This window comes from Acomys russatus, chromosome 9 (assembly GCF_903995435.1).
Source record: "Acomys russatus chromosome 9, mAcoRus1.1, whole genome shotgun sequence".
NCBI classification, from domain to species: Eukaryota; Metazoa; Chordata; class Mammalia; order Rodentia; family Muridae; genus Acomys; species Acomys russatus.
Genome location: NC_067145.1, coordinates 57,498,135 through 57,524,374, shown reverse-complemented (window position 1 = coordinate 57,524,374; position 26,240 = coordinate 57,498,135). Strand labels below are relative to the sequence as shown.

Below are 26,240 nucleotides of genomic sequence, written 5' to 3'. Positions count from 1 at the left end.
AAGAAGTGCTAAAATTCTAACCTCATCTAAAACACCACAGGGAAAATTATATTACAGATTTCATTTGCTGTCCAGGTTACTGAAGCACGAAATAGGTACCCACAGCAGCCAGAAAGGGAGCATCGGTAGTCTCTTTGAAGACATAGTTTGGGTTTAAATAGTTTTACTGAGAACTGGGAAGATCTTTCACCTTTAGCTAAGTATTGGATTCCATCTTTCTGAATGGAACGGAAAAGACCACATACGGCGGCATCATGGGACCATTACCTGGATGTCCCCGATGTTCTGTTCTCTCTTGACATCATATCGAATGATGAAATCCCCCAAAATTCCATTCTGGGCAATCTTAGCTTGTTGGACCACAGTAGGCTTAAAAACAACTTTGGCAAAAGTTTCATTTTGGTTGATGACAGTAGAAGGGGGAGGACCCAAATCACCTGCAAGTAAGACATGAACAGAACAAATTACTGAAATTATAAAGATTTTTCCTGAAAAGAGTTAAAAGGATGTTAAACTTCATTCTATTGGGTATTTGTTCTCCTATGAACATTTGTTAATTTCTCAAGGAAGAAAGCATTTATTTTGGCCCACAGTTTGAGCAATCACAGACAGTAATGGAGTGGAAGCTGGTCACATTGCAACCAAGGTCAGAAAGCAGAATGCCACATTCAGCTTTCGCTGTCCTTTTTATTCAGTCCAGGACTCCATCCCATGGACAGTGCCACCCATAGGCAGTGCCATCTTTTCCACCTCAATAAGCCTAATCCAGGTAACGCCTCACAGACACACAGAGGTGTGTCTCCTGGGTGACACTGAATCCTGTCAGATTGACAATATTAACCATCACACTGAGACAGAAGAACCTGTGTTCAGATATTGATCCACTTCCCACTAGATCTGAGCCTTTGCCTCAGCTACCAAGCCATCTGTCAAGTACATTAATAGTCGTGCCGGTGTCACGTTATTGAAAATATCTAGTGACATGTTGTACTTATCACCGCCAAGTTTGTTACTATCAAACTTAAGCATTTGCAAAGGAGAAGGAGGAATTCAGTATGGCACCGTGGGCATGTCACACTTAGGATGGTATATGGCTGTCAAAATGAAAGAAGCACTGTGGAAAACTACTGAAGATGCTCACGGTCATTGGAACATATTCTCTATTCTTCACTTACATAGAGTTCAAGGTCAAACACAACTTACCCAAGGGCAACTGGAGCAGGGTGAGTGCTCTTTTGGGAGGAAAGTTGCTAACTTGGAAAGAGTAGAAAAGAATCTCTGATGGGAAGTGTCCTATGTCTGATGCACAGTTTAGCAACATGGATGTCCTTGGTGTAAATGAATGGATGTGTATATAACTTAGCAACACTTACACATCTGTTTTATGCGCCTTTAAAAAAAGTAAACATGGGAGCAGGAGAGCAGAATGGATTAAATAGGCACCCTGTGGCATGGAACATGACAATCTAATTTGCCAAGAAAACCCCTCTCTGTTCTTTTCCTTGGAGTAAATGTGTTAGTGTAGCCTCTTATATGGGGATTAGTGATACCCGGAGATGGTTCAGCTGCCAGAATTAAGACCATGTGCAGAGTTTCTGGGAAGCACTTGCAATGCAAGCAGCAGCTGTCACCCCTCACAGCACTCCACATGTCCAAGGACACCCTGGAAAAGTCACCTGCAGGATAGTGTAAAGCAGGCCTCAGTCTTAGAAGAGCAGCATTGGCAACACCTTGGAACATTCTAGAAACGTCAACTCTCAGACCCTTCCCAGAAACTTTGGAGAGAACGTTAGGTTCTGTAGGTGACGATGGGAAATGGCGACATGTCTTTGACCCTGACCTCAGACCTTACATGCAGAAAATAGTCATGGCCTTGGTTGTGTAAAAGTACACTTATCCCAATACCCCCCCAACACCAGATACATTCTCTTTAGACTTCTGGCATGCACCAAATTTACCTTGCTCCAGGTCTCTCTCATAAAAATGCTTTTTTAAAAAAACAAGTGCCTCAACCTAATACATGCATAACAAAATGAAAGCCCTGGGAATTTAAAAAGTATAATTTCTTTCTTCATGATTTATTTGACTGGGTTCTTTGATACAGACCACAAGAAAGGCTATGTATAATTTTTGCTGCCTATTGACCTTTGCTTTCTGTTCATTCATGATGAAAATGTATGAGTTTCCTATAAAAGGGCTTAGTTCACATGTCCACAGTGTGGGTGGATTTTCCGTTTTGTTCTTCACCAGGAAGCCTAATTCCTGACCCTGGCTTCCACCCACTAAGTACCACACAGCAACAGTGACCCAGTAGACATTCTACTACTGCGGGGAACAATTTGAAAGCAGCATCTTTTTAAGAATTATTGTTAAACAGGGGTGCACAGCAACGCTACAGCATGCGTGAGGAGGTCAGTTCTCTCCTTCACCCTTGGGCTCCAGGGATCAAACCCAGGGTGTCAGGCTGGCACGGCAAGCTCCTTCACACTGACCCAGCCTGCCTGCCTATAGTCTTAGAAAATTAAAATGTTCTGGGCTGAGAAGACAATAACGCGCAAGCATGAAGGCCTGAGTGCAGGCATCAACACGAATGTAAAAACAAATGCCTGTGATTCCTGGGGGGAGGAGTGGGGGGTGGAGGAAGTGGGGGAGACGGCAGGCTGCGGGCATTCGGGTTCTCTGGCTAACCACTCTAGCCAATCGGTGAGTTCCGGTTCAATGAGACATTGCCTTTAAAAAAACAAGTGAGTGTCGGCAGTGGTGGTGCATGCCTTTAATCCCAGCACTCGGGAGGCAGAGGCAGGAGGATCGCTGTGAGTTTGAGGCCAGCCTGATCTACAAAGTGAGTCTAGGACAGCCAAGGCTACACAGAGAAACCCTGTCTCGAAAAACAAAAAAACAAAAACAAAAACAAAAGGTGTTTAGTTCTCCTCCTTCTCTTCCTTCTTCAGGAAAATATCAAATGGAGGATGACCACAGGGTAGCAGGAGGGCCCAGAATTAGGAGGACACTGTGGCTTCTGCAGAGGATCCGGCAGCAGTCTTAGGGGCTGCCAGTATGGCTGAGGCTGTGGTTGTGGTCGAGGTCTCGGGGCTCATGAGGTAAAGCCAAAGACAAGGAGTGGATCTCCATCTCCAGGCTGGGCCGCCTGGTAAAAGACATGAAGATCAAGTCCTCGGAGGAGATCTCCCTGTTCTCCCTTCCCATTAAGGAGTCCGAGATTTTTTACTTTTTCCTGGGCGCATCCCTAAAGGATGAGGTTCAAAAAATCATGCCAGTGCGGAAGCAGACACGGGCTGGCCAGCGGACCAGGTTCAAGGCTTTTGTCCCTATTGGGGACTACAATGGTCCCGTTGGTCTTGGTGTTAAGTGCTCCAAGGAGGTAGCCACGGCTATCCAGGGGACATCATCTTGGCCAAGCTTTCCATCATCCCTGTGTGGAGAGGCTTCTGGGGGATCAAGATTGGCAAGCCCACACTGTTCCGTGCAAGGTGACAGGCTGCTGTGGCTCTGTTTTGGTGTGTCCCATCCCTGACCTCATAGGCACTGTGCCCAAGAAGCTACTGATGATGGCCAGAATTGATGGCTGCTACACATCAACCAGGAGCTGTACTGCCACCCTGGGCAACTTCACCAAGGACACCTTTGATGCCATCTCCAAGACCTACAGTTACCTTACCCCTGACCTCTGGAAAGAGACTGCGTTCACCAAGTCTCCTTATTGGGAATTCATTGGCCACCTTTTAAAAACCCACACCAGAGTCACTGTCCATAAGACCCAAGCTCAGGCTGTGGCTACCACATAAGGGTTTTTATACAAGAAAAATAAGGTGATAAGTCTGTTTAAAAATAATTGTATAGCAACAGAAAAGTAGACCTCTGGCCTTCACATGCACAAAGGTGTCTCACACAAGAAATGGGAATAAAAATCCTCCATTTATTGGAGGAAGGGGGAATCTGATAATTTTACTAATTGTAGCTATTCACCTAAACTCCAAAGCAAAATAATACTATATAATACTGTTGACTTTTCATTGTTCTGAACTAGGCCTCATATTGCTGACTGTCACACAGTACTTCATAAACCCAGTGAGTGTCTTTGCAGGGTCCTTCACCATGTTCCAGAGACAACAAAGACTTCAAAAGAAGAGTTTGCAAGCCAGCCAGAAGAAGAAAGCGACTGCCACACTTGTCTAATAAGAGGCCTTGCTTGTTTGCCTCCTCACTTGGTTAAGGGGAAGGTGTGAACTGTGGCAGCTACTCCAACCAGGGACACTGTATCACGTCACTCCACTCAAGAAAGTTTACTATCTGTTCTCTGTACCCATGAACTCTTTCTCTCAGGACACCTGCCTTCCCATGAGGCTTCACAACGGAAAAGCGTTCTTGCCTGTGGAAGCTAGGTAATAGCAAAGGAAGTCGGCGCTAGCATTTCACAGACTCCGCGTGACTGGCTCCACTTTTCAGTTCTACATCTGGAAAACTGGAGCTCCACCATCACAGCATCACTGCCAGGACTTGGTGAGATCACATATGGAAGATGCTGATCATGGCACCTGGCACATAACAGCTGTTGATACACAATCGGTCGTGTGTTCATTAGTGTTCTAGTTACTATGACAAAATGCATGACAGCAGCCACATAGGGAGGGAAGGTTGTATTTCCTAGCAGAGGAGCGGATTCAAGAACTCCAGCTTACTGGACAGTGCTGCCCACACTCAGGCTTAGCCTGAGTCCTCAGGGGAATGGCTCCGGAAGTACCGTCACAGATATGTGCAGTGTGTCTTGGGTGATTCTAAATCCAGCCACGCTGATAATGAAGCTTACCTGTCACGGTCCCCTCTCTTTCTTTAGGAGTCATTTCCTGTACTCTGTCCATTTTTAAAGAAAATGAAAGAAAAAAAATCTATCATTTGATGACAACTAATCTTCATGTGGGACCACAGTTTTCTCTGCTCCACTGTGAGTGTGGTGAAAACAATCATTTGGAAAGGTCCTGCATGCCCTTATGAACATTACTGAGCTGGCATTTAAGAGTGTCTACATGGAGAAAAAATTTTTTATAAAGTACAGTGGAATTAACTGCAGTTAGAGAGCCCCCTGAAAGGATGTGTGGGATTTTCATATCAATGCATATTTTTTTCCCTGAACTGAGGACTCATAACCTTTGCTAAAGAAATTGATATGTATAAATGCTATTAGATATTCATTTGTTTGAAACTATCTTATAAAAACAAAACACACATTCTGTCTGTAGATATAATGTATATTTTATATTGTTTGATATAGAGAGGGAACAAGGTTCAGAGGACACAAACGTAGACTCTTGGCTTTATGCCAGACCATGGGCGCTACTCACAAATAGACATTCTGCCGGGGCCAGAAGGAAGGGGATTACTATGTAAAGTGTCTAAAGGTGAAAAATGTAGGGGCCAAAGCACCATGCTGAAGGCCACTGTCTGGAAGCTACAGCCCTGAGAGCTGGTGGGCAGAGGGATTTCCTGGATTCTGTGTCCTGTGACTTTGGCTTTGGCTACTGTCAATCCCGAAGCTGCCAATACCTGGGTTTTACAAAAGGATTTCCAAACAAACACTGCCTGTTCCTTTCCTTTGAAAAGAGACTAGATGGTCTAGGTTTGTTTATAAAAAAAAATTCCTCACCTGGGACCTGATAAGACCTTTTGTTAAAATTAGGGCAGTCAAAATAGCTGTGATTGCTTGGGTAGCTATAATCTGATGGTCCCAATAAAAACTAAAGCCATGCAAATCTGCTAAGTGCTGAGATAAAATTAAAAAAAAAAAAAAAAAAAAAAAAAAAAAAAAGTTAATAAAGCAGAGGCAATGAGAAGAAATTGGTAAGTTTCTTACAAATCTCTCATTAAATAAAGTTTTTGTTTGTTTGTTTGAAAAGGATTTTTCTCACTTGTTTGATGTGATACTTACTATTGTCAGTGTCACTGAACCTAGCATTACCTGGGAGACAGACTGCTGGGCCTGTGTGTGAGGATTTGTCCACAGTGCTGACTAATATGAGAAAACCCATGCTGAACGAGGACAGTGCCAGTCAAGGAGCTGGGTCTCAGACTGAAGACCCAGGATGAAGTGAGCCACGCCGAGCACCTGCTCTCTGCTTCTGACTGCAAAGGCAGTGTGACCAGCCGCTCCACACTCCGGTCTCCATGACTTCCCGCCACAAAGAACCGGATCCCCTTGAACGGGAAGCCAGGGCAAGTCCTGCACTCCATACGATGCACCTTGACTAGTCTGAACAACCAGAGAAAAGTAACTAATACAGTTGGTGTGGCATTTTTTTGTTTTGTTTTGTTTTCTTTCTCTTTCTTAGAGAAAGCATTGTATGAGCACGACAGCATCACACAGCATATGAATCACACAGAATAATGAAAATTTACAACTCAAGAGGTCTATGTTTTTTATAGTTAAAGGATGTTTGCTCAAATTTCTTTCTTTGTTTTGGTTTTTGTTTCGATTTGTTTTTCCGAGACAGGGTTTCTCTATGGCAGTTCTGACTGTCCTGGACTCGCTTTGTAGACCCGACTGGCCGTGAACTCACAGAGATCTGCCTGCTTCTGTGTTTCTGAGTATGAGATTAAAGGCGTGTGCATCCCTGCCCTGTGCTCAAATTTCTTAACAAGTTTGTTTTCTTCACTTCTAGGTTCTTCTTTCCTCAAATAATGTTATTGAGTCTCAGTGTTCTGTATTTGAATGTAGAGAAAGCTCACACATGTTGAATGCTTAACATGGAGGTGACTGTCAGATCCATGGGTGGCTGGGCATGTAGACAAAGCAGCTTTCCAAGAGGACTGAAAGGCTGGTCATGGTGCGTGTGGGTGGACACAGCAGGTGGCTCTCCCATGTCAGCTACAACTGTGACTGATGGTTTCATTCACATAGTGACAGAGAATCAAAGAAACAAAGAGGCAAAAAGCGAGGTCCTACAGGAAGAACAGGCTGTCCCTCACTATCCCACTAAAGAGAGAAAGCCGGACACACTCATGTAAGTATGCTGTTCACAGATGGCCTCGACCAAATTACTGTCCGAACAAAGAAGGTAACACGGGTTTCCATGCCAGCATAAAGAAGCAAAGCAGAACCAGCTCTGGAGCCAAATGATTCACACCCGAGTCACTTCTGTGCTAAATAACACTGAAAAACTTCACGTAACAACTGCTTGTTTTCCTGGCAAAAGTTCAGAGATTTCACCAAGGCCAAACAAGGCTCTGCCCTTCCAGCTGCTGAAAGGCAGCCAGACCCAGGGAAGAATGTCCAACAGGGGACAATGAAGCCCTTTGGTAACGGACACTTGTCAGATTTAGAAAAATCAAAATACAGGATGTCTACTTCCACTTGAACTTTAGACAAATCACCAATAACTTTTATTATGTCCAGAATGTTGTGTGGAAACATTAATGGTTTACCCAGAATTCAAATGTAAGTGGGGCATCAAAATTTCACCTAAAGCCTTAGCAAAGGGATTTTTTTTTTAAGCAAAGGGATATTTAATATAGATCTTTCCCTTTTTTCTTTCTTTGTTTTTCTGTTGTTTGCTTGCCTCTTTCTTCCTTCCTTCCTTTATTTCTCTGTTTTTATTTGTTTGCTTCTCTCTTTCTTTCTTTCTTTTTTTTTTTTTTTTGCTTCTTTCTTTCTTTCTTCCTTTCTTAAGCCAATTTCTCATAGAACCAAATGGTTATTAAGAGTCTGCTGTCTAATCTCTCCCCCATAACAAAAGGAGAGATAGACCCAAGTCCTGGAAAAACTTAAGCAGTAAACTGCTGAAAACTCAACAGCTCTTGGTTACAAAGTGATTTCTTCCTTAATTTTTTGAACAAAATTTCCTCATCATCCATTCCATGCCACGCACTACTGCAGGGGACTGAAAATAAAATCTCAAGGGCCCTGGCAGCCAAAGATAAAGTCAGATGCTAAGGCACCCAAGGAAACCATACATAGAATTTTAAGGATAGATTTTATTCAACCCTTCTGAACATAAGACACTGTACTGGGTCTCCAGTGAGATGACTTAGGTCTTGCACCACAGTGAATCACTGGACACTACCAGCTTCACCTTCCAGTGCAAAAGGGAAGGAGGCTGTAATCCAGCAGCTCACTTCTTTCTAATTAAGATTGGGGGATTATTTGAAAGTCAAACACCAGGAGAGTGGGATAGATGTGAGGACATCCTACTGGGACTCTAGGTAAGAGAAATATAGGAGATGGGGAAAAAGAAGGACCCAGAGGGTCCTAGAAAGCTATAAGAAGAACATCATGATGGGTGGATTGAGGCCCAGGGGGGTCTGTTCAAACTATTGCACTAACCAAGGACAATACAAGTAGTAAACATCAAACCCCGACTCTGATCTTTCCAATGGACAGGACATTCTCCACAGTTATGTGGAGAGCAGGGGTTGACTCTGACATGAACTCCAGTGCTCCATATTTGACCACCTCCCCTTGGTGGGGAGGCCTGATGGCACTCAAAGAAAGAATAAGCAGGCTACCAAGATGAGATTTGATAGACTATGACCATATAGAGGGGGAGGAGGTCCCCCACGGTCATAGACTTAGGGGAGGGGAATAGGGTGAAAGCAGGATGGAGGGAGGAATGGGAGGGTACAAGTGATGGGATAACAATTGAGTTGTAATCTGAATAAATTAATAAAAATTTTAAAATAGTATAGGAAGCTTTGGGAGGGGGTGAGACAACACCACCAAGTCCCAACAGCTCAGATCTTTTGCTTCTCTGTCTCCAAAGCCTGAGGTGCAGAGTCAAAGCTGGCGATGGCGAGAGGCAATTTCTGTGGGGCCTGTGAGCAATTCTGAGTTGATCTGAACCCAGTAGTAAAAAGCCCATCGGTGAGAAGGTGAACAACACGTGTTTTAATAAAGCTCTAAAGTCAGGGTGGGAAGAAGGGTTTCAGCAGACAGAGAGAAGAGAGAAAAATGCATGAAATTGTGAGCACTCAAGTTCTTTTTTTTTTTTTTAATACCTAAAGCCAACAATATTGTGAGGGTCCCATGAAATCCAAGAGCAATGTTGCTTCATTGAAAAACTGCTTCCATCAGCCAAAATCCTGATAACAGCTGATGTCCCTAAACTCTAATTGGAAGCCCAGAGCAGTGACTTCATGCCTTTGTCAAGCATGCCAATGTCAGCATAGGTTTGAAGATATCTGCCTGATACCTAAAGGACAGGGAGTAGATTAGTGGGTGCTTGGGGCTGGGATGGTAACAGGGTGACTGCATATATGTACAGATATTTAGAGAGTGATAACAAGTATTTAAAAATTAGGTTGTGGTGATAGTTGTAGAACCCTACAAACACATGCAATGAACTGTATCCTTAAAGTGCATATTATAGCATGAAATTAGGCCACAAGCAAAAAAGTAAGCTGGATATGGTGGTGCACACCTGTAAAGCCAGCACTAGGGAGGTTGATGAAGAAGGATCATGAGTTCAAGACCAACCTTGGCTCAGCAATGAATCTTATCTCAAGGAAACAAACAAACAATATAGAAAAAGAAAAGTGGTCAGGGAGGAATCCTGGTAAAGGCAGTAGGCTGAATGCTATGAGCTGAAGAGAAGGCTGTTTATGAGATGCAAGTATAAGCATGGTGTGTTAATTATTTCTCTCATATCTATCACACAATATCTTATAAAAGCAACTCAAGAAAATAAGGTTTTATTTTATCTCACAGTTTGAAGGTAGAATGCATCATGGCTGGGGAGTCAGGGCATCAGGAAAATGAAGTGGTTGGTCACTGTAATGGACACAGAATGCGAGCCATAAGCTTGCAAATTTGAATGCTTGGTCTGCAGTTGATGAAATAGTTTAGGAAGAATTAGGAAGTGTGACCTTGTTGGAGGAGGTGTAGTTTTGTTGGAGGAGGTGTGGCCTTGTTGGATAAGGTGTGGCCTTGTTGGGAGAGGTGTGTTCTTGCTGGATAAGGTGTGGCCTTGTTGGGGGAGGTGTGGCCTTGTTGGGGGAAGTGTGGCCTTGTTGGGGAAGGTGTGGCCTTGCTGGAGGAGGTGTGGTCTTGCTGGAGGAGGTGTGGCTTTGTTGGAGGATGTGCCACTGGAGTGGGTTTTGCCATTCCCAGGTAGCTTTGCTTTCTCTGGCTACAATCTGTGAATTGGTGTGTGAGCTCTTAGCTACCGCTCCAGAGCTATGCCTGCCTGCTGCCATGTTCCCTGCCATGGGAGCATAAATTCTGGAACCATGAGCCGCAGTAGACATTTTCTTTTATAAGATGCCTTGATCATGGAGACTCTTCACTGCAATAGAAAAGCAACTGTCCAGACTTGGAACACAGAGGGCGATGAACCTGGTGCTCATCCTTTCTTGTCTTCACGCAGTCTAGGACCCCAGCCCATGGCACAGTACTACCCTCTTTCTCAGCAAATCTTCTCTACTCAATTCACTCTTTCCTGGAAATAGCCTTATAGATAAGCACAAAGGTTGTTTCTAAGGTGATTCTAAAGCCAGCCGAGTTGCAAGTGAAGATTAATCACCACACAGGGAGAATGGACCAGAGAGCCCTGAAGCAGCACACATTTGAAATGTGTGCCTCAGTGCACATCTGGAAGAGCATTCACGCCTGCTAGCCATGTCCTAGGAAAAGTGTCATCTCAAACACTGACATGTGCTGCATAATAATGATGGGGCATGTGATAGTGCATACACATATGTGGCAGTGGTTCCATAAATAGTGTGACAAAGCTGAAGAACTTGTATCACCCAGAAATGTTGTGGTCTGTGATCATTCATTTAAAAGTATACGGTAGCTCATAGCTTATACAGGTGCACACATATGTAGCACACTTCCAGTTGGGCAAAAGTAGAGCACACAAACACACAATGGTGTATAATAAACAACAGACTACTGTTACTGGCTCACTTACTATATTATTCTTTTCATAATTTATGTACTCCCAGCTGCAAAAGAAAATGTTCACTGTAAAGCAGTGTAGTGAACCAGAATGAAACAATTCAATGGATCTGATCCACTGAGGCAAGGGTAAGGATACTGCTCTTAGTCCTTACGTTTCTTTCTTTCATGTGTGTGTGTGTGTGTGTGTGTGTGTGTGTGTGTGTGTGCGCGCGCGCACGCGCGCGCTCACATGTATGTGTGCACTGTGGGTGTGCAGTGCCTGTGGTGGCCACAAGTGGATGTTGGATCCCCAGAACTGGAATTTCAGGTGCTTAAGAGCCAATCATTTTGGGTGCTGGGAAGTGAACCCAGACAGTGAGTACACTTAAATGATGAGCCATCTCTCTGGTCCCTCTTCCTTATAGTTCTGTATTTAACTAGGAAGACACTCTAAATTTGAATTCCTACTCCCCATAGCATGCACTCTTCTATTTAAAGAAAAAGTGGTATATATAATGGTCAAGGGAATGAACTTGGGGTCATAACTATACTTAGAGTTTGTTTCTATCCATAATTAAATAGGAGATCCTTTATACATTTCTGCATTTCTGTGTCATGTAACAGTTTCCTCCAAAATTAAGACATTTCATCGTGTAGATCAACAACTCCTTCAGTTCCTGAAGCTGACTAGATCCACTAAGGCCCTCCCTGCCAGAGTAAGCACAGCCAAGCTGCAAAGACTCTCAGACAAGATGAGCTGCAAAGGAAGACTCTCCCTCCAGACCAGCCACCTGGAAGAACAGGAACCAGCCAGATGCCTGAATGAGGTTTAGACCAACTGAAGTACCTTGAAAGGACCCTCTCCAACCTGCTGAGTTGTGTGCAGGCTGTGCTGTGTGATCCAGGCTTCCCAGGTTTTGTGAGCTGTCAACCATGCTAATGTGGACTTTAGTGGTACAGCTGTCTTTGACTCATTTCTGCTCCTGTAAGTAAGCCCTTACCCATATTCCTGTAAGTAGCCCCAATAAAACTCATTGCCTTACCAAGTTGGACTTTGGTGGTATCTGTACTTTGGTCTGCATGGCTTTCCTATCTGAGGTGAGTTGACATGTATGTTGCAACACCTCAGGAAAAGTTTTGTCAAGCAAGATCTGTAATGTTTTCTTCTTCATAAGGAAAACAAGCATGAAAAGATATGGGCTAGGGCTGGAAAGATGGCTCAGCGGTTAAGAGCACTGTCTGCTCTTTCAGAGGTCCTGAGTTCAATTCCCAGCAACCACATGGTGGCTCACATCCATCTATAATGTGATCTGATGCCCTCTTCTGGCATGCAGGGGCACCTGCAGGCAAAGCACTGTACACATAATAATAAATAAATCTTTAAAAAAAGAAAAAGCAAAATATGTACTAGTAAGGTTGTTATAAAAACTGAATAAGACAACACTGCAGGCAGGATTCATCCCTCAAGACCAATACAAATAGAAATCACGCTATTACGTTAAATAAGCCAGACTCAGCAAGATCAATCTTCATGCCATTTCTTACATGCAAATATAGCTTTAAAATCATATGCATCTCTATACATTTCTATGTGTGTATGTGTGTTTACACATATGCATATAAGACATGGGACTGGAGAGGGACTCATGAGAAGGAAGAGAGAGAGAGCCTAGCAGAGACAAGAAGTACAGAGAGTAATGAAATATTTGTGGGGAGAAAGGAGAAAGGGGGGCTAGCTGGATAGATGGACGGAATCCAGCAAGGAGGAGAGAGGGAGAAGGGAGGAGAGGAAAGAGAGGAACAAGAGAGAATGAAGTCTCATGCCACGCATGTATGTGGATACCATGATGAACATATGGCTTTGTGTCCTAATCTAAAGCATACATAAGTAATTTTTCAAAAAGATAAAATGGAGCCGTAGGTCAGAGACTCGTTTAGTCAAATTGCAAACATCTGGTTTCTTAACTGCAGATGGTCTATGAACACCCAGCCTTGGGCCATGTCCTCTCAGTTCCAGCTCACGTTCTGGTGCAAGCCTGAATCTAGTTTGATCTCTACCCTGGATTTATTTTGGAAATGCCAGGGTGTCCAGACCAAAACCACAACATCCTGTGCTCCTTGCTGCTGGGGTCACCATTCTCAGGAACAACAACAGCTGGGCTGGACAAGCCAATGGGTAATAGCAATGAGCAAGTCTGCTCCCCGCACCAGGCTGGAGGGCACCCCTGGGAAAGCTCCGTGCTCTAAAAGATCGAGGGTCTGCTTTGCTACAAAGCTGGGAAAACAGTCTTCTGAAAAATACACAGTCCTGAAGAGATCAGTGGCCCGGAAACATTACTTGGAGATACTAACAAAGCCCAAATATATAAAAAATAAGCAATCGTTTGACTGACAGTCATAGCTTAAACACAGCCCCAACGTACACATAAACACAGGCACACAACTCCATCTCTGAAGAGCTACAGGGGCTCTGAAATTTAGGGAAAGCATGCATCTCAGCTGCCTTCAGTTTATCCTAAGGACATATCCACTGACAAGTTTATCCACTGATCCTGTGTATCCATGGCAGGCACACTGCAGAGACCCTTCACTGACTGGAAGACCCCCAGCAACTCTGGGAACCTTCTTCCACTGGATAATACTTCTTCCACATAGTTAAGGCTAGAAAACTTTCCCTCTAAAGTTACTATTAGTGAAATATTAAATTGTGAAGCATCCCCCATTCTTTGCGTGTATTTGCTTCTATTCTTTAATTTGAAGATGCTGCATTGGTGGTATGTAATATTTAAGAGGCGTTGGATTAGATCCTGCAAAGGTTCTAATCAACAAAGGTTGATTGGAGACAGATGTATGTCAAAGCCACTTAATATGTTTTAAGATTTCTACAGAAAAAGGAATAAATGTAAGTAGCATAATAGTGATAATAATAAAGAGTAATTTAATTATTACGCTCTGACTGTGAGCCAAAGGACTCTGTACAGCAGTGTGTCAGAGTCACCCCAGACAGCCTACGCCCCTGCTGCGCAGATGCGGCAGCCCTGTTTTACACTATTGCAATAATTTCCTGCCAGCTTATACCAATAGCAGAACAAAAATTTACGAGGCATATAATTACCACCCACAAGACATGACGGTGTAAGGTTGTATTTCCTGACATTTGTGATTGTCAGACACCTTGACAACAGTTTCGGTCAAGGTCAGTTTTTGACGTTAACATGTGCCTGCTCTGGACCCTCCTAGCAGCCACAGGTACTTCAGTCAGGGTCCACACTTTTATCTATTCAGTTACTATCCCCTGTCCTCAAGGTCACAGTTAGCTGAAATTTTGTCACGCCAACCCTAGTGTGATGTTTGAATATGGCTATCTTATTATTTGATTAGATTTGACATTCAGACTTTCTGGTCTCCTGCTGTAGTTGACTTATTTGGTATGATCACCCATGCTGATGTTTTGTCTAAATTACTTTAGATCACTGACATTACTAACTGGTCCTATATTGTTAACTATTTAGACAGATAGGATGGTTTGTCTGATAAATACTATCAGACAGCTTCCTGGATGTTTTGTTTTGTTAGGTTTTTCGAGACAAGGTTTCTCTATGTAACAGCCTTGGCTGTTCTAGACTCGCTTTATAGACCAGGCTGACCCGGAACTCACAGAGATCCACCTGCCTCTGCCTCCTCAGTGCTGGCATTAAAGTCATGCACCCCCACGCCTGGCTTCCTGGATGTAATATTCTCAATATTTTAGAAATTTTACCTACAATCAGTTCCTCAGAATGGGGTTACAGTGTCAAAAACAAAAAACAAAAACAAACAAACAAAAAACTTAAATGCTTACTCTTCTCTTGATGGAATCTGGGTCTCAAAAGGAACTTACACAAGCCTTGGCTTTGTTTTGTGACTTTTCAACATGCAAAGCCTTTGTAGAAGGGCCACCATTTCCTTTAGAAGATTCTTGAAACCCAAGTCCCAGTTTTGAGCATACCCTAAGACCTGAGCGCAGGCAATGGGCCTGACTCACCTTCTGCCTTCACGCTGCCCTTCTTCTTGCTGTTGTGAAGAGGCAGCACTTCCAAGGATGTGATGCCCGACCTCTCCAGAACGTTCACCTCCACAGTCAGCCTCCCCACCAGCTGCTGGGGGCGCACGCTGATGACGTGCTCGTATTTGCCCAGCCTCCTCTGCAGGAGCTCTTCATAACTGAGGAGGAAGGCGGCTTTGTCCTTGCTGGGAATCACTAGAGAGGCTTTAAACATGTCCGTCCTCTTCTCCCTGTTAGGAAGTTTTAAAAAAATGGACCACAGATAAGCCCAGAGGAGGGAAAGGCTGCCTCTCCCCTCAGGTACCTGCCATTCTTGCGGAAGAGACTCTTGGGCCGAGCCAGGTGAAAGCCCTAAGGGAAAAAAATGAGAGCAATGGGTGTTTTTCTCCAGTAGAGCGCTTGAAAGAGCAGGAAGCCCTACGTTTGGCCCAGTATCATTTAAAAAAGAAAGAAAGAAAGAAAAGAAAGGAAAATGAAAATTAGCTTTAATTTTGGAAGAAGTATAAACCGATACTAGAGGAAGGAAGGCTTCTGCTGTGGTTTGATCTGAACTGCCCATCCCCCTCAGGCTCCTGTGCTGGGGACTTGGTCACCAGCCAGTGACACTGTTTTGGGGAGTTGTGGGACCTCTGAGCTTAGCTAGGGGAAGTAGGTCACTAATGAAAGGTCCTGAAGGCTAATAGCTCAGCCCAGTTCCTGCTTAGCTTTCTCTGCTCCAGGTGCTCCCACACCCACGCTGGGAGCCCCACCACAGACTCTCACTGCACATACTGAGCTGCTCCCAGCACCATGTGCCTTCCCCATCGTGGTGGATAAAACCCTCTGCAACCATGACCCAAAACAAATCCTTCCTCTCTGCAGTTGCTTCTGTTGGACTTGTTTGCATCTTACCAAGGACCAAAGACTATTTTGTAAGAGAGAGTTACAAATCTAGCCACCCTTAACTCTCCCTGAGGCAGACCCAAGGATGTGATAAAGATTACAGTTTAGGAGGCAAGCCGCTGAAAGTGTGAGCTTGGCCTCCTCTCCATCATAGGTATGGCCACAAAAATGCTGAAATTTTTACATAATTCTAAAATTGATAATATAGTACATTTTTTTGTACTTTTGTGATTGTGCTTATCAGGAAATAAAATCAACGACTGTGAAAGCTATAAAATTACTAACTATTGCAAATGTTTTCAGGACTTGGAGTTTAGGTTGTCTGATTTGAAGTGGCAGAACCACCAGGTGGTTAAGACATTCAAGAACATTCCAAGAAAACTTGTGTGTTGTGGGGGAAGGATCCACTTAAATAAAAATTCTACAGCTCGAGAACATTCTAGAAGGAAGAAGCTATAGGAAAGAAGAGGCTCAAAATGTCTTGAATCTCAGCAAAACTACAAGCTCTGAGTTCTGTAGGACTGAGAAAAGGCACCATACAGGGGAGACAACTCCAGTCCACTCACGGATGGCTCACTAAACTGCTTGGCTCATTGTACTCCTTCCCAAAACTGAAAAGAGATACAACTACTGAGACAGAAAAATTTCACTCCACACAAGGCAAATCAAGTGGAAAAGAACTGACAGCAAAGCCCATTAAAGTAAAACTTCAGAACATGGGGAAGGAATGGCATTTGATCATCCTCATTAGTAGAACCAGATTTGGTTACACAAGACATTGGAGAAATGACTCAAAACTAGAAGGAAGGCTATTTTTATCTTAAATTCCATACACAGAAAGTTTGTCAATCAGGCACACATGCTGAGAAAGTTTTCTCAGAATATGCTTACATTTATTTATTTATTTATTTATTTATTTATTTATTTATTTTTCGAGGCAGTGTTTCTTGTGTAGCCTTGGCTATGGGAAGGACTGTAAGCTTTGTCACACGTGAAAGCAATCTTGGTGGGCTTTACCCTTGGACGCACCATGGATACCTTGACTGGGTGGAGCCATCCTAGGCCTGTAATTCAGGAAGCGGACCTGGAGACTTCACCTGGACTATTGTTTTTCTAATCAACCCTCAATGGGAGAAGGAGACCACCCTTCACCCTTCCTGAGACAGGCGCGCGGAGAGGAGAGAGCAGCAACAGGTTCAGACCAGGCTTGAGCACACGTGGATCAATAGGAGGATCAGCGAACAGGCCGGACCAGCACACAGGCCAGAGACACCTAGGGACCAGTCCCATGGAATAGATACAGGAAGGTTCACTCTTTTTCCCTTTAACCTTTTTTCCCTCTTGTGTAAGCTAGTTGGGTTGTATAATAAAGTTTAATTGTTAAAAAACAGAGCCTACACTTGACTGTCCTGGACTCGCTTTGTAGACCAGGCTGGCCTGGAACTCACCGAGATCCACCTGCCTCTGTCTCCCTGAGTGCTGGGATTACATGTACACAGCACCGCTGCTGCAAATTATACTTTCAGCGAAAGTGAAAAACATTAAAGAGGAGGAAAACGTGTGATCAAAGAAACAGCAAAATCAACTCAGAACAAAAGGGAGATGCCAGAGCAAATGTTTTGCAGCAAATCCACAAAGCAAAAGTCATATATTCCATGGATAGGACCCAGCCATGTTTCAACAGCTACAAAACTAGAATTGACCCTCATCTTTCATTTATTGTGTAGTTGGTGTTGGCCGGGCATCCAGGATAATTGGATATCATTTCATGCAGAAACTCAGTTACAACTCTTCATTTTGTTATTATTTCAAACATACTATGGGTCTTAGTAGATTTTAACAGTGACAAAATTAAATCCTATCTCCTAAGGAAAAAGAAAAGCAATTAGAACCCCCGGGACTTATGGTCCGAATAAATTACTTTGTGCTGTCATCTTGAACAGTTCTGATAAAGGCAATTTGGGACACAGCTGTGATTCAGCAAAGTGAGATTTTAATAACTAGCTGACCAAGGGAGATGGCATCCCAAGGCAGAATGTGGCATCTCACCAAACAAAGACATGGGGCCGTAGGATTGTGGGGAAGGGGAAAGGGTAGGTAAAAGTTCAATGAAGAATTGTTTCAACAGGCTCGAAGCAAGCAGGGTTGTGCACAAAACCCTCAATGTCACCTTAACTGGACTGCCTCAAGGTCCTGTGTCCTTGGGAACTGTATCCTTAGGATAAATATGAAGCCATTACCCTTATCCTTACCCTTACCCTTATCCTTATCTGGCAGTCTGGGTTTGGTTGGCTTTTCAAAAGCAGAGTGAACCAGGACTCAAGTCTTCACACAAAAGGAGCCCTTCCAGCCAGGTGGTGGTGGGCACACCTTTAATCCCAGCACTCGGGAGGGAGAGGCAGATGGATCACTGTGAGTTTGAGGCCAGCCTGGTCTACAAAGTGAATCCAGGACAGCTAAGGCTACATAGCACCAGCAAGTAGCAATGTTACAAAGGAAATGCTGGGACTGGAAATATGGCTCAGTGGGGGACCTGCGGAGTTAAGGAGGTAACTATAAAGACAACAGAACAAAATTTTTAGAAGTAGATATTCTAGAAGGTACAAGTGAGGCATAGGCACAGTAAGCCTTCCTTATTATTATAAGTGCATGCTGCTGTATTTTAAATCAGGTATGTTATTTACTCTGATTAAAATGAGAAACATTTGGAGGCAAGAACAGATAGACATGGAGGTAAAGGATGCAATGCTTTGTTTAATTGGATTCCAGTTGCTTGATTAACTGGTACTTACTCATTATCGTCTGCGGTGTCGTTTCTTTTTTCTTTTATCCTATCACTGCTTTTCTTTTCTTTCTCTGTGATTTCACTGTGATACACGTTGTCTCCTATAAGCCTAGGACACAAGACATGGCTGTGTTACCAGCTCCAAGACAAACTCCAGCATGGACCTCAGAGCCATGAAAACCGCAGAAAATATTTGTATGTGCCTCCTGGGTATGCAGATGGAATGCAATCCAGTCTCAGCACTAGCCTTAAAGCATCCACCCCACTAATGAGCAGTTTCATCAAAACCAAAGGTCAACACCCCAGTCCAGGCTCCAGCCATAATTCTACAGGAGTAAAGCCCAAGGTCTCAAAGTCCCACAGGGAACTCAGCAGGTAGCACCTTTCCCAGATCAAAAGTTAAACACAAAATATCCGCTGTGGTTATAACATTTACCTTTTGGGCCAGAATAAAAAGAATTATATTTGACCTAATATCTCGTAGGCTTCAAACTATCTCACTGTTTAGGTCTCAAATTAATCATAGCCCTCTCTAGGCTACTTCCCTGAACTCCTTTCCCTTCTTGACAGGCATGTTGGTCATAGTAATAATACTAGCCCTGAAGAGGCTGGGGCATTAAGAGTGATGAGTTCAAAGCTAGCCTGGTCTACATAGTAAGACTTTGTCTCAGAAAACACAAACAAGCGCCCCTGGAGTGGATATGAAGGATGGCAGAAGGAAAGAAAGAGGGGAAGGAAGAAAGTAAAAGATGAGGAAGAAAAGAATGGAAAGAAAGAGGAAAGTAGATGAGAAAGAGAGAAGGGAGGGAGGAAGTTGAGAATGTTAAAAAAAAAAGCAGTTAAGAAGGAAGAAAAGAAAGCAAGAAGCTAGGAAACTAGGGAGAGAATGGGAGGAAGAGAAGGGAGGAGAGAGGGGAAAGAAAGCAGGCAGCTTCTGATACTTAGCCCACCCATGGGATATGAAGTCTCGCAGTTAGTGGGCTGTGCGCCTCGTACCCTCTCGGGTTCACCCTGACCGTCCACAGACACCTGTCTGCCTCTGACCACTGTACCACTTACATGGTGAAGTTTGTGATGAAAGCCGATGCTGGGATCTGCATCTGGAACTCCGCGTCCTGGTCCTCAGAAGCTCTGTTGAGCATTCTGCAGGAGACCGTGGTGAAGGCGTAATGAGAAATGATGGTAGACTTCACGGAGAACTCCGCCATCAAGGGCTTGGTTTTCTGTGGGAGTTAAGATGCATGTTCTTCTCAGATATACAAAAATTGAGCCAAACGCCTGAGGGCGAGTGTGAGTCTTTTCCCACATGGGAAGTAATCTCCAACTGGAGAGAGAACCTTTGGGACGTGAGTTCTACGCCCATTCTGTATCTAGCCCTAAATTCACCATTTTATTTATTTATTTATTTTTTAATGCATATGAGTGCTCTATCTGCCTGTACACCTGCACTCCAGAAGAGGGCATCAGATCCCAGTATAGATGGCTGTGAGCCATCATGCGGTGGCTGGGAATGGAACTGAGGACCTCTGGAAGAGCAGTCAGTGCTCTTAACCACTGAGCCATCTCTCCAGCCCCAAATTCACCATTTTAATTCACTTCACTTGTAAAAACAACTTTTATTAAATAACTCATGACATAGAACCAACTCTTCAGAACTAAGTTTAATAAGAGAATACAGTGGTTTCCAGTTTGACAGAACATATTGAGTAGCTCTGTAAATTGTTGAAATTTTACAAGTATGTCTAAAGATCCGTTATATCTGCTACAACTTTCAGATCACAGTACAGGGTCACTTAGTTGATCGCAACTTCAGAGCATGCCCACCAGAATGCTCACATTTTCGAGTTTATTTCCATATCCATTCAGAGAAAACTGTGGCCACGGGCTTCCCCACTTGGATCACAGCTCTGCCATTACAGATTGAACATTATATACATTAGTACCGAACTCAAGAGACTATTTGGAGATTCAGAACCTAGAAAAAAGAAAACTTAAGTCTGTACTAATCACATTTATCACAAAAGCTTCTTTCAAAAAGTACATTATTTATTTCATGTACATGCATTGGCAGGCATGCTTTTACACATGTGGAGGTCAGAGGATAACTTGTAAAAGTTGGTTCTCTACTTCTGTTGTGCAGGTCCTGGAATATGAACTCGTGTCAGCAGGCTTGTCTGCTGAGTCATCTCCTTGTAAGGGCAGTAGCTGGTGTGCAACTTAAGAACGCAGTGAAACTGTTCCTTGTTTTGGTTTGGCTTTTTTTCTGGCTACAGATGGTAACAGCTGGTAATACAAGCCCCCAAAAGAAGGAAGCCTTAATGAGGAAATGTGCTACTAACCTTGCTGTCCTAAGTCTAGGAACTAATTGAGCAATTGACAGGGTTATGGGTTGATTTATGAAGCCCTCCCAGCTCACCCTACGCCCCACCACCAGTATGATAGTACTCAGCTGGATAGGAGGGCACTGACAGCAGAAAGCCTAAGATCAAAGTCTACTGGGACCCTGTTTTTGTTCACTGCTCCCATCTGAGCTTGTACATAGCCAAGTTTATGATGTGTGTACGTACGTACGGCACCCTCGGTGTATGTGAGAGAGAGAGAGAAAGAGTTGGGGAGGGGGAGAGAAGGAGAGAAAGGGAGGGAGAGACAGAGAGACAGAGAAGGAAGAGCCAGAGAGGGGGAGAGAAAGAGAAGGGGAGGGGGAGAGGGAGAGAGAGAGAGAGAGAGAGAGAGAGAGAGAGAGAGAGAGAGAGAGAGAGAGAGAACAAAGGTGTGAAGTTAACCATGCCCATTCCAGGAGTGGTGACTACACAGATTCATTAGGAAGGAGGGCCTAATGGGAAGCATCTTAGGGAAGTATGCAACAAGTGGGAGAATTAAGAATCAGTCTGCCCTGACACCAGAAAACAAGCACAGAGTTTCACGTGGCAGAAGTGTATGAAAATTTGTCATCAAAGGAAGACTATGAAAGAGCTGCCTCAAACTTTTCCAATAGAGTTCGTAAAAACTCAATATGGTCCCCATATTTACATATAAATAATTATTTTTTTTGAGATGTCAACTGGAAAACACAAAGCAAGAGAAATCTTCCCGTGACATAATATAATTTCGTTATTTTTTTTCCTCCAAAACCAGCCCAGATGGAAAACTAGTGTGAAGCAGGGCGTGTCTTAATTAGCTGCTGCCGGAGGGACCAGAGGCTCGGGTGTGACTCATGGGAGCCACTTCAAGCCACCCAGAGGATGTCCTGAATTACCCAAGTTGCCATCTGGAAATGCTGCTGTGGAGTGTTTGGGACACCAGTTGCCCAGTTGCTGGAGCTCAGTTCAGGATCCTCTTCCTAGAAGATTATTAACCCTTTGGTGCTTGGATCTGAATTAACCCTACCTTTGTTCCTTCCTTCCTTCCTTTTCCTAAAAGATTTATTTAGTAATTTTTATTTTATGTGTGCATTTGCCTACATTTATGTATGTGAATCTTATGCATGTCTAGTGCCACAGAGGCTAGAAGAGGACATCAGGACGGCCTGGAGCTGGAGTTACAGAGTGCTGTGAGCAGCCATGTACGTGCTGGGAGCAGAACCCTGGGCCTCTGGAAAAGCAGCCAGTGCTCCTAACCATGGTGCCATCCCTGAGGCCCCTGGCCTAGCCATTATTTACAGCCCCTGGGAGCAGCTCCAGACACCTGCTAACCTCACTCTCCCTTGTATGGAAGAAAACATTGGAATGGAGGAGGTGGCTGAATGCTAGGTCTGTTGACACTTACCAACCTCAAAGCCTCTTCTTTAGAAAAGCTGTGTCGTGTGTGTGTGTGTGTGTGTGTGTGTGTGTGTGTGTGTGTGTGTGTGTGTTGTCACTGCTGAAGTATTCATTACCTGGGGAAATCCTTCCTTCCCCTATGTGCAGACGGAACATAACAGCAGCCCCCATGTGCCTGTTCAAATTCATACAATCTACACGGCAACACCTCCTTATGTGTAAAGATAAGAAGGAACATTAGTGTAATTATCTCTATCGGGGGGGACACCCATTCATTAATCTTTTGAAAACAAAACTCTGTGAGAATTAGAGTTGGGCACGGGGAGACAGACACAGACGTATGCAGCACACAAGAGAGACCGGTGGTCAGCGCCAAGTCACCAGCTGCGATTAGTATAATTTATACAGTGTTACACAAGGCCATTTTCATATAAAAGTGCAGTTTGGACATTGCCCTCTGGGCTCCACTACCCTCCTCTTTACCTTACGTATCTATAAGGTGTAGAAGCCAGAAGGGAGAGAAAACGTGCAACACGTGTCCTTGTGAGACCGACTTTCCTGCAGAGGACACAACCTGATGCTCTGGCATTTGAGGTTGTGACCCCCAGAGACTCCATCCTTCATTGTAGAGACAGTGGCAACTGCCCAGCTGGCACACCTTTAAGTCTCAACCCAAACTATCTAGAACCCACAGCGCCGACCACTTCCTCTATCAAATTCTCACACAGAAAAATGAATACTCTCTTTGCCCCAAGTCACCTCCAGAAACGGGTACTGGGCAATGAGAGACCGCGGTTACAGCCCAGAGCCTGCAGAATGACTCCAGATACCCAATCCTAGGCTTCCTGGGCACATCCAGCCACTCACTGAGTCCTGCCCATGAAAATTCTAATAGACAGTCTGGGCTGTGCTCTGCCATCTACCCCACCCACTGCTTCCTGCCTGGCCCTGGTGCTCCTGTGTGTGGCTTTCTATGTAGAGCACAACTCCTGTTACCAGGGACATGTGAGTGTGCTTCCTCCTTCATGTCCATCATTTCAGTGCAATAAAATAATTCTTGGCACAAGCTTCAGAATACCTTCTACCAAAGGGCTACCAAGAAGGATTCCTGCTGTCAGAGAGTAAACGACATGAGTAAATTGCTTTAATAAAGCTAGCTAGTGTCTTTTAAGCATAGTGGAAACTCAGATACAAACATACCCCTGATATTCAATATGCAATCAATCTCTCTCTTCTCTCTCTCTCTCTCTCTCTCTCTCTCTCTCTCTCTCTCTCTCTCTCTCTCTCTCTCTCTAAGGTCTTTATAAAAAGAGGAATCTAATTAGTTTTAAAAATAACCAAGTATATCTAAGTGGTCCAGACAATGGTGGGAGATTGCTAGCTGTTGCGGCTCAGTTTCTGTTCATTAATTAAAACCTGGAACATTCTGAGATGTCTACTTCCTATTCATTAATTATAATTTGGAGCATACTCAGAACTACAGTTGGTGAGGGAGACGCCAGGCAGAGGCAGAAGCCAGATCATGCAATCTCGCATTAATAAACACATAAGCTGTATTTAGAGTTTTGCCCTCTGGATGCAGAGGAGTTGAAGACATGGCATATGTATTACTTCTGGAAAGACCTTTGATGGATAGAACTCATGCTAAAATATGCGTAGTGCATGTGAAAATAAGACTTGTAAATCTTAAGAGGTTTCTAAGAAAATGTAAGAGATCTTATGAACAGTACAGGTGACACAGCCATGAAAATCTTGGTAACTGCTGGACTCAGTAGCACAGAGCAGCAATCCTCCCTGGATTTGGGAAACAGAGGCAGGAGGATCAGTGAACAGTCTTGGATGCATAGAGAGTTTGAAGCCAGCCTGGGATACATGAGACCTCCTTCTCAAAAGAAAAAAAAAAAAAAAGTCTTTTTAAAGCCAGGCAGTGGTGGCACATGCCTTTAATCCCAGTACTTGGGAGGCAGAGGCAGGCAGAGCTCTGTGAGTTCGAGGCCAGCCTGGTCTACAGAGCGAGTTCCAGGACAGCTAGAGCTGCTACACAGAGAAATCTAGTTTTGAAAAACAAAGCAAACGTGTGTGTGTGTGTGTGTGTGTGTGTGTGTCTTTAATCAATAATGAAATTCGGAGGCTATGAAAGACATGATAAACATAGGAACCCAAAAACATTTACACGACAACAACACCAAAACCCAAACCAGTAAACCGATGGCATGTTTCTGAGGGATCCTTCAGAAGACAGAGGACGCTGCCTGCATGGGGATCCCCGATAAGTTCACAATTAGGGGGACTTAAGCTAGCAATAGGAAGAAGAACAGGGCCTCAGCCAAAGCATTTCAGAGATTAGCTAGTCCAGATGAGCAGCAACCTGTTCTCAGATGTCAAAATGTGTTCACAGTCAGGGAAAGTGTTCCTAGCCTCCACTGTGCGTGAAGAGGCCACCTGACTCTCGCCATACAGTGCTTACGTCTACAGAGGCTGTTCACTCTGAACCAAAGCCTTCATTTCCCGAGTAAAGATGTTATATTTTTTAAAAGCCAAATACATAAGCTATATTTAGATTGTTGATTCTCAATGCAGGTGAGTTGTTTTCGTGGGGGCGGGGGCTATGCACGCATGCGCACACAGGCAAAGGCCAGAGGAGGCGCTCGGGAGCTCTACCTATCATCCCCTCTCTTATTCCACTGAGGCTGCGTCTCTCACTGAACTGGAGGTAGGCTGACAGCCAGTAAGCTCTAGCCATCCTGTTTCCCACCAGAACTCTGGGGGACCCTGTATATAAACTAGATCCTGGTTCAAAGGAAGCGACAGAGTGGAAGAATTGAACACAGTATCCGTGACTATACATACCAGCCTCTGCAACAGCCTGGGTTGCCTGGGGACCCTGAGAGCCACCTGGAAAGAGAGGAGAGAGATGAAATACAACTGTGAGATATTCATAAACGAGTCACGCAAAGGTGTGAACACTTCAGGTTCAACACTAAGACTGTCCGCTTGAAAAGTAGTTCTGACTTCTTTTTTTTTTTTTTTTTTTTTTTTTTTTTTTTTTTTTCCCAGCCGAGAGCATCTTTTTCTACGCTGGAATTAGAATGTGTCACTCTAGATATGTTTGGCTCAGGACCCTTTGAGGACAAACTATCTCATCATCTGGGTGTGTCTTCATCTGCAACAGGGATGTAGCTGAAGTGACAAGACCAAAGATGCCCATGGATGCTTGCATTCTGCTTCACTCAGCCTTCAGCTGGACGTTACATTTCTTGTCGTTGTGTCCCTTACATCACTGTAACAGGGGCATTTGCCCTTCTTCTGCTGAGTCCCTTATTCAATGCAAAATGCTGGGAAACCCACATGCAACACTAAAGTTATGCTGAATTGTCTCAGATATTTTTTTCTGGGAGGTCTCTTCTGTTTTCTCACAGGCAAGAGATGGGTACAGAAAAAAAATTTTAATTTCTAAGAGAATAAAATAAAAAAATTGCAGTGGCTGGAGAGATGTCACAACCATAAAGAGCTCTTCACAGGACACAGGTTTAATTCCCAGCACCCACACGGTGGCTCACAACAGTATGTAACTACAGTTCTGGGAGATCCTATACCCTCTCTGGCCTCCACAGGCACCAGGCATGCAAGTGCAACACACACACACATACACACATACACACACACACACACTGACAGGCAAAACAGCCACACTCATAAGAATAGGTAAAGCATAAATAAATAAACAAGCAAATAAATAAGTAAATAAATAAAAATTTAAAATTAAAATCACAGTAATAATAAACCAGTCGCTCTGGGTGATTTACAACTTCTGGCTGGCCCTTGAGCATCATTGAAAAGTATGCTCAGGCACTACACACTCAATAATCTATTTTGTCTTTA

General features: G+C 43.9%; 1 protein-coding gene and 1 pseudogene across 1 annotated transcript in view; one reads left to right on the top strand and one right to left on the bottom strand.

The window, feature by feature from the left end:
* Positions 1-26,240, bottom strand: part of Itih5 (inter-alpha-trypsin inhibitor heavy chain 5) — an 87,309-nt gene that overhangs the window by 49,287 nt on the left and 11,782 nt on the right. The window contains exons 2-6 of the mRNA XM_051151394.1: positions 25,209-25,253; positions 19,660-19,823; positions 18,608-18,709; positions 14,913-15,163; positions 268-437 (exon numbers count right to left, since the gene is read on the bottom strand). Coding sequence (XP_051007351.1) covers positions 268-437; positions 14,913-15,163; positions 18,608-18,709; positions 19,660-19,823; positions 25,209-25,253 — 732 coding nt within the window. The remainder of the gene's footprint in view (positions 1-267; positions 438-14,912; positions 15,164-18,607; positions 18,710-19,659; positions 19,824-25,208; positions 25,254-26,240) is intronic.
* LOC127194005 (40S ribosomal protein S2-like) lies at positions 3,019-3,806 on the top strand (annotated as a pseudogene).